Source organism: Cryptomeria japonica, chromosome 1 (assembly GCF_030272615.1).
Source record: "Cryptomeria japonica chromosome 1, Sugi_1.0, whole genome shotgun sequence".
NCBI classification, from domain to species: Eukaryota; Viridiplantae; Streptophyta; class Pinopsida; order Cupressales; family Cupressaceae; genus Cryptomeria; species Cryptomeria japonica.
The window spans coordinates 519,789,309-519,798,842 of NC_081405.1; the positions used below are offsets into that span (position 1 = coordinate 519,789,309).

Consider the following 9,534-nt stretch of genomic DNA (forward strand, 5'->3'; position numbering starts at 1 on the left):
TGGGTTTCTTAAAGCAGTATTTTTATATCATGCTGTTAAATGGTTGATGATTTTAACAATGATTCCTTTTACATTAGTGATTATCAATTGGGAAATTTCATTGGTATTTACTATTTTGTGATCATTTAAACCTTGTAAGATACCCATATGGCCTGTTCTCTGACAAAGTATTGTTATTTTATTGTATGTTGGTCCTTTCTTTTGATCCCTGAAACTGATATAAATGTAAAATAATTTTCCAGCTTCTTGAATTTATGTGTAGCCTTCTGACTTTTTCTTTGTACTTTTTTTCTTCTTCTATATTCTGATTGTCATGTGTCCTTATTTTCTCGTACAATCCACATTATGTATATCAGGGTTGGGATGCTAGTTTTTATAATAAAATATAATATTCAAGTAAGATCAATTGGCATGATTCTTGTATGTATTAGATTAAACATGTTTCCAAGGAGTAATTCACAGGCGTCTTGAATTTCTTTGTAGCCTTCTGGCATTTACTTGTTACTTTTTTCTTTCTACAGTGGCGAATGTCAGGTTTTCTTCCTCTGATTCCACTTGATGTCACGGTTAAGATGCTAGTCTTCATAATAAAATATGATAATTACTGGCATGATTCTAGTATCTGCTAGGTTATCTGAATACCAACTAAGATTAAGTGGCATGACTCTAGTATCTACTAGGTTATCTGACTACCAAGGTCATGTTCAGTTATTAAGGATGTTATTTGCCTCACAAATTTTCTATTTGTTTTTAGTACTTTTGCTCTTGTAAGCAAGGGCTTTGGCATAATTTCATCCCAATTGGGTTTTCCTGGTTTTGGAAAAAGGTGTAAAATCAGTTAAGAATTGCTTCTTGTGCCAGAAGCAGGTGGTACATGCATGTAATTTCACCTTATCTTAGTTATTAGCTGCACCCATATAAACTCCTTATCCACAGGACGCTCTTCTAGTTCGCACCAATTACCAAGCACATCAGATGCTCCTCTAGTTCTCATCAATTACCAAGCACATCTACTCAGACTTAACAGTTCACATTGTTGCAGGTTGTGATGATCAAGTATAACATAGTACTTACTGTAATTCTTGAACAATACAGTTGGCTGTAATAACTAGTCAGAGTTAATCTATTTGTTATGAGGTGGAAAACTGGGGTGGTTAGTCATTTCCTGGATCAGTCCTCACCATCTTGACCGGGCAATCAGTACTTCAACTTGTCAATTCTCCATCATTTTTATCAAGCTTTTCATCCACCATGCACATCATGTCAGGTATTAAATATGTTGCCTAAAAACCTAGGCTGATAGAACACTAGGGCTCCATTTCCATGGCTTCAAATCAAAATAACTCATAATATTAATTTTATATTAGCATAGAGGCTAGATGAATTATTTATGATGATTGGTGAGGTATAGTGCGGTGCAGCATTATGGTCTGTGCGGAAAAAAACTACAATTAGTTTATTCTAACAGAGGCAAGAGTCAAATTGGAAATAATTATGAATATAGTACAACTATATTTATCTATCTGTATTTTTAAGCAGCAGGTGTGAGAAATACTCCAGCCATCAGATGCATGCATGGTCCATGCATCCATATTTCTCAGAAATTTACCCATTCGTCAGAAACTTGCCCATTTATCAGAAATTTTAACTCTCAGTCAATATGTTTGTGTAAAAAAGGCTGCAAAATTTAATCTCCAGCTCAAGAGTCTAGTAGCTCTAGAACCCTGATGTTTTTTACTTCTACTTTTAGCTTATTGTGAATAGATTAAAGCAGCAGTTGTAGGGAGATTGGTTTTGGTTCGTCTAATTATATATTTATATTGTCTACTGTCTTATTATATATATTTATATATTATATTATATTATATTATATATTTATTATTTTCTATAATATAATAGAATAGAAAATATGATATAGTAATATAATAACATATATTTTTATAATAAAATAAAATATATTACAGGATAGAAAATCATTTGCCAATAGCAACTAATTGTAAAAAGGTATTTTGAAAATATCGAGAGATTTAGTATATTTCCATACTTGATGCCATTCACAATAGTTTTGAGTGTAAAATGACTTTAGGATATCTTATGTTTTAGAATCTCTTACATTTTTGATCTATCTTCAAGGACAATGCTGTCAGTTATCAACTCTTGAAATCTATCAGTATATAGATTCTTTGACTGCTAATATATTTGCCTTATGCTCTTATGTTCAAGTTTCTTCATGCCTTAGGGAGACTGTAACCTCTGTTTTTTTCTTTTGGCTTCACTGTGATGGGATAATTATACCTCTTCCTTGCAAGGTTACTCCTTGGTCAAAAGACTGCTTTAGCTCAAACTCAACTCCTTTCTCCTTATTGCGTTCATTGTTATTCTCCCTTTGGAACAGTCACTCTTCTTGCCATATTCTTCGCAGCTTTGGTGCTTCAAAGCTTTCCATTTTTCTTTGACTGTCTTGAACATGTCAACGTTTCTTTCTCAACTTCCTGCCACTTAAGCTTCAAACTATCTTACAAGTACGCATCTTACACCATGAACTCTGTCCATGGGCTTTCAAAACTCTTCCATAACATCATTTCAAATTTCAAAATACAAATCCTACTCTCCATGCTTTTAGCACGTGGAAAACAGATTTAAAGATGGTTAAATGCTCTAGGAAAGCATAGGAAAGATTTAAGCATAAGATAGTGATACATGTGTCACTGTATAAAAGTCTTGTTTATCCATACATTTCACCATCTTTTCATACTATCTCCTTTACCTCTTTCCTTTTCCCCATGTCTCTCATGGAACCTCTGCCGTGCATGTTCTGAAATTGTGACCTTGGCAATGAGATCTGTCTTTCAACTTTAAAGGAGACCATACTCTTCACTGTACCTTGCATACAGTGCCTTTTCCCTTATCACCATACTCTGCCTACAAAGCATTATCATACCTCCTTATACCACTATTTAGATCATAGTTACTTGTTTATCAAGAAAGCATGCATTCTAGACGTACATGATTGCTGCAGGGCAACCTATAACTGTCACAAAATAGGCCTTATGGAAAACTGCAATATCCCATAATTCATATATATTGAGTGTAAGTGAGAAGGGAACATATGTTATTACCTTTGTATTCTTTGTGATACTCGCTGAAAGCTAAAAAATATGCACTATATTGGGGTCTATTGACTGTCATTGCGCCTTTATGATCCAAGGCTTTTGCTCATGCTGAAGGATGTCATAGATCTTAATCTTCCATTGTTATATGCTGTCTTTTTTCAATAGTTGATTGGCTGTCATATGCACTGTCCACCTTTTGGCTTTTGATCTTATTATTCCTGCATGCTTTGACCCTCTTGAACATAAATTCTCAACTGAAACAGGATCCCTATTAAGGGACTGAGACAAAAATAGCAGACTCATGACCAACTACAGCAAGAACAAGGAAGTATTTCATTGATATTTTAAGTTCCCACAAAGTAGACTTCATCCCTTGCATTCATTGTCTTCACAAAACACTTACAGGTGTTCTCTTATGTTCTTGATATCAAGTAAATGCATATGCCAGTAATGCAAAGATTTTGAGATTATGTCACATACCTGTCAAAATGTGGGATAACTCCAAACTCCCCAAACTTTAACAGCTGTTAACAACACCTGGTGCTCTTGCCTCATGGATTTAGAAACTGCAAAATGTTAATATAGAGAACCCCAAGCCTTAGATTGAACCCTAAGTTCGTTTTGCTTTTGAAAAGGTCTTCCCTCCTTGGTGGTACGTAGACATTTAAGGTTAATAAGCTCCTTTTTAACACTTTTGACAAAACAAAGGTATACGGAATTTTAATAAAAAGTTCCATGCATAAGTGAAGGCAAAATCTATACCTTGGGTATGGATCAAACATTTTATAAAATCATGACCTCTAGAAACATTTTCTACTGTGTAACTATTTTTGGATCAAGGAACAAAAATACACTACAATTAGCTGCACCCATATAAACCCCTTATCCACAAGACACTCTTCTGGTTCTCACCAATTACCAATCACCTCTACTCAGTCTTACCGGTTCACATAGTTGCAGGTTGTGATGATCAAGTATAACATGGTACTGAATTGTAATTCTTGAACAATACGGTTGGCTGTAATAACTAGTCAGAGTTAATCTGTTTTTTATGAGGTGGAAAACTGGGGTGGTTAGTCATTTCCTGGATCAGCTCTCACTGTCTCGACTAGTCAATCAGTACTTTAACTTGTCAATTCTCCATTTTCTCCAAGCTTTTCATCCACCACGTACATGATGTCAGCCTGTCAGGTATGAAATATGTTGCCTAAAAATCTAGGCTGATAGAACGCTAGGGTTCCATAATTTTTCATGGCTTCAAAACAAAATAACATACAAGTTTCAACAGAACAATTGCAGTTGAGTAAAACTACGTTAGTTGACATTGTATTTTGAGAGCCTTGAGATATTGAGAGATCCTTAGTGCTTTTACCATGAATTGTAAAAGGCACAGATGAAATCAACTTGCTGACATTTTTGTTTCTTTCCCTACCATCACAGTTTTCTTAGGTGAGCATATCACAATTCTAAATAGATCAAATAAAACATTTTAAGATTTTAAAATAATTGTTTTACTTATGTTTTGGATTTCAATTCTTGATTTTTTTCCAGAGTTCCACTGAGTTTTCTGATGCAGAGATGGGAGTACTTGGGGCTTAAGTTTAGGAATGGCGGGGGGACACCGGCGGGGGACTGGTACTGAAATACACAATACATATGGTACTTGAAAAATTAGTTTTAAAAAGACAAAGATGTATAACTGTATAAGCCCGAGGAATAGGTAAATTTTAAAGTTTAAACACATTGCAATGATTGCATTGAACTAGTAGTAGTTTTTAAATTTTAATAGTGAGAATCAAAATAATAAAATATGGACACATTGGAATGAGAATTTTCAAAATTTTCTGATTTCATAATCATGATTCATAATTACAATCAAGTTATCAACAATGTTCAAACTTAAAAAACAAAATAGTAAATACTAGAATCTAGATGGTAATTTGTAATACTAATGTCTCATGATTCACGAGTCAATGGCTAACAATCTACACTCTAGAGTCCAATCATCCCCAAGCTCCTTGCCAATCTGCTGATCACTTGAACTGCTGGACACCACATGCTCAAGCTCATCTATACCAATACCTACCAGCCTTGTTTGTGTAGCATCATCATCAATCTGTGTTGGCTTGAGTTAGGGTTAGGGTTAGGCATTTGAAGTGACCTTTTTTCTTTAAAAAGATAAAGTAATAAACGTCACTTTTTGTCGTGGGAGTCTTAATTGTGACCCCTAGGGTGTCAAGGGACGTCTAGGAGTCTCGGGGACGTTCTTGTTGGTGTAAATAATTATTCATCTTGGATATTATTACATTTACTTAAGTTTACTTAGGAAATGCATTTCATAGTAGTTTGGGTATGAGACACTTGGGTGTTTGTGCCACATTGGGATAGTGTGTGTAGGAGAATTTCCACTTTTTATGGTGTTGATCTTGTTGTTACACTTCACATTCAGTGGGTGATCCACCTCATGTGGACTATTATATTATTTCTCCTACCCACCCACACCTATTTCCTACCTACCCTTGTTTCTTATTGAGCCACATGTCATGTTTGTGTGCTCACATATCCCTAGCCTTGCCTATATAAGCAAGCTCATCTACATTGTATGTAATTTTAGATATTATTGATCATTTTCTATTGATGAGAATACAGTTTATTCTTGTCCTATATTGTGTCTTTATTTTGTACATTTCATTGAGCTCTTGATCTTGACAAAATCTCACATGGTATCAGAGCCATTGGGGCTTCATTGATTCGTCTTGAAGAGACATTATTGCGACGTCTAGAGGCAGATCTGAGGAGTAGCATCTTTTGGAGGTGTCCTAGACCAGATCCGACCCCGCCATTGCGTCTAGAAGGCCGTTTCCATGAATTTTGGTTATAAAGTCGGCCTATTTTGGTGAGAAAATTTTTTTCGCCAATTTTGCTATTATTGTACGAATTTCGAAATTTTTTTGTTTTTTTCGAAAAAAAAAAAAATTTGTTAAAAAATTTTTGAATTTTTTTTTTTTTTTTTCGAAAAAATTGTCAAAAAAAAATCGGAAAAATAAAAATTAAAAAATTAAAATAAAATATTGTTTTAGGGGGGTCCGCAGACCCCCCCCCCCCCATCCTCTTTGTACCCTGCGTTGTTGTAGGTTCTGCAGGCCCCTGCCGCCCCGTACTCTACTCGGCCATCGCCATCTGCAACTTCGGAGCCTCCTGCCGCCGCTGCGCACCTTGCTGCTTCGGCACCTCCCACCGGTATCCCCTCGGTCGTCGTTGCTGTAGGTTCACTGCCCACCGACAGCTCCCCCGCCGCGCCACCACGCGCCTCTTGACGCGCCTCCCTGTCGTGCCGCCCTGCCGACTTGCGCCTCCAGTCTGCCGCGCCGCCCCTGTCGGCGACTTCGCCGCTGCCACCGTCGGCACCTAGCCTCCCGCCGGTACCTCGTCGCCGGTAGCTCCTGCAGGCCCTCCGGCGGCCCTGCACTGTCGCCACCACACAGGTGGACCCGCCACCTCCTCCGCCACGCGGATAGCTGACCCTGTCAGTAGCACACCCAACGAATCCACGCTCACCACGTGGCAGGAGGTCACTGGCTCGTGGCCACATCATCTGACACGTCATCCGCCCAGTCAGATTTTCGGCCAACCAGATCGTGCCACGTCAGCAGTCCGTATTGCACAGACGCCCAGTCAGCAGGGAGGTGAAGTTTTCATGATGGTCATATGATCGTCAAATTTAACCCCGCAATTCGTTGACGTCATCATTTTTCAAAATTTTGCAGGCCCCTCTCATTGAGCTTTTTGATTTTGCAGTTCAACTTCAACATGCCATAACTTGCTCATTTTTGCTCCTTTTTGGGTGCAATTTGTTTTCAAATGGGCTAGAATTTCGTGTACTTTCACGTGGTGGAATTATTTTCTGATTTTGATGGACAGATTTTTCAGAATTCTCAGTTTTTGGTGACTGTACCTGTCCAATCCCCGTTTCTGCAACTTCCAGGTCTCCGTTCGGGCTCATACGAACTCCTTTTCAGGTGTCGTTTTTTTTGAAAGTGCGTTATTTTTTGTCTACTCTCAGAATATGCTATCAGTTTGCAACAATTGTGGGTAGAAATTGTACTTTCATCATATGGTCTTATTTGGCCAATTTGGCAATTGTATTGCATAGATCTATCTCCTGATCTTTTGCTTTGTAGTTCTCAGCCTATTGGGGCAGTTGTAAAACAAAATCAGAAGTCCACCTTGCCATTGTTTGCAAGTGGCCTATTGTACACGCACTACATATAAAGTGCCAAAATCATCATTTTTGGGGGGTACTTTGATTGAGTGAATTTGGGGGGGTGTCTCTTGTGCTTTTGTGCTCATGTTCCTTCCTTTTTGTTGCTATGGGTTCTTCTAAGTTTCTTCTCTTAACTCCTCATAATTATGCTACTTGGAAAATTGATGCATGGAGTAAACTTATGAAAAACGGACTCACTCATTACATTGATGGAACTATTGTTGCTCCCGCTGATCCTAAGGTTGATCCAGTTGGTCACTTGGATTGGCTCACTAAAAATATCATGGCAATTGGTACCTTAAGAAAGTATGTATCAAAGGATCTCATTTTACATATTGAGAAATGTACTCTAATCAAGGATGCTTGGCAAAAGTTTCAAGACTTGTATGGTCAAGTTGATGAGATTAGGGGATATCAAATTGATAGTGATCTCACCATGTTAGATCCCAAGAACTTTGATACTATACAAGATTATGTCACTAAGGCAAATGAGTTGAGGGCACAACTCAAAGATTGTGGCATTGATAAGAAGGATACTCAATTGATATTCAACTTGATAGGAAAGCTTCCACAAGAATATGCAGCATTTGTTTCTAGTTTCCAAACCCATAGGATGACAATGGGTTCAAGCTACACAATGCCTACATTTGATGCTTTCAATGAAATGTTGATGATGGAACAAACTAAGTTGATAAGCATGGGCATTCTTAAGGCTTCTAAGTCTCAAGCATTAGTGGCAAATCAAGGGAACAAAGGTGGCAAATCAAGGGAACAAAGGAAATCAAGGAAATGACAACTCAAACAAGAAGAAATGGCAATCAAAGCCTAAAGAAAAAGCACCATCTTCTCCACAAGAAGGAGATTCATCCTCTTCCAAGAGAGATAATTCACCAAAGAGGGAGAGACCTACTTGTGCTTATTGTAAAAAGATTGGTCATGAGGAGCATCGTTGCCATTCTAAGAAGATTGATGAGCTTACACATATCATCAAAAAGCATAACATTGATTTGCCTAAAGTCTACAAGAAGGATGATTCATCAACTTCCACTTCCTCACATTCAAAAGGAAAAGGGCAAGCATTCATGGCTTCTACAAGTGGGAAGACTCACTCTTTTGGAACAAGAAAAGGAAAAGCTCTATGTGCTACTATTAGTCATAATTCAGAGAGATGGCTTCTCATCATATGGCATCTTCGCAGTCTATGTTCTCTACATTTGAGCCTTGCACCATGCCACAGATTTTGATGGGCAATCATACATACATGGATGTGATTGGGAAATGATCTATTGACATTGGGGATAACTCCTTCAATGACGTGTTGTGTGTACCCCACTTGACAAACAATCTCCTTTCTATCTATCAAATCACACATGGTGCAACTAAGAGAGTCGTGGAGTTCACACCCGACTCAGTTTTCATTAGAGACTTGGAGACTAGAGCTATCATTGCGACTGGGGTGGTTGATCATGCATCTTGGTTATACTCCTTTTCAGATTTTGTGGATGATGATGATTTCACATTTGATGATTCTACACATGATGATCACACTTCTTGTGATGGTTCAGATTTTGAGGAGAACTTTGGGCACTTGAACATGGGGATTCTCACATGTGACCCCATTCTTGATTCTTGTATTTCATCTCCTCATATTGATATCACATCACCTATTGCACCTAATGATGCGGATAGTGCGACAGTTTTGCCTTCATGTGATTCAGTGCAGCAGGATATTCATTGTCTTCCAGCTTCAGATTCATGGGATGATTACTTGACAGATATTGCAGGTTTGTTTGTGGAATCCTACATTGTAGATTTGGGAGACATCATTGATGACATTCATCTTCTCTTTGATGAAGGTGATCCTTCTTCGATTGTTGCGAGGGCACACTCTGACCCTCTTGTTCATTCTCTACATGATCATTCTTTCGAGGTTGACATGATTGTGGATACTTATGTACAGTAGTTGGAGGAGGTCTCTTTATGTTTTGAGGAGACATGTGAGTCTTTGGGACATGTTCTACATCCATCTCCACTAGATCTTGGAGTGCCTTTTTCAGCAGTGTGGCACAGTTTACCACCTTTGGAGGGGGTATCTTTCAGCATCGACATGGGGACACTTGAGCAGTTTTCAGAGATTCCTTTCATCATGAGTTTTCT

General features: G+C 38.0%; 1 protein-coding gene across 1 annotated transcript; it reads right to left on the reverse strand.

Annotated features, from left to right (window-relative positions):
• Window positions 1-4,512: 4,512 nt before the first annotated feature.
• Window positions 4,513-6,720, reverse strand: LOC131857984 (uncharacterized). The gene is made up of 2 exons (XM_059210815.1): window positions 6,233-6,720; window positions 4,513-4,579 (listed from the first exon to the last, which is right to left on the reverse strand). Exons 1-2 carry the CDS (start codon window positions 6,718-6,720, stop codon window positions 4,513-4,515), a joined length of 555 nt encoding a protein of 184 aa, XP_059066798.1.
• Window positions 6,721-9,534: the final 2,814 nt, after the last annotated feature.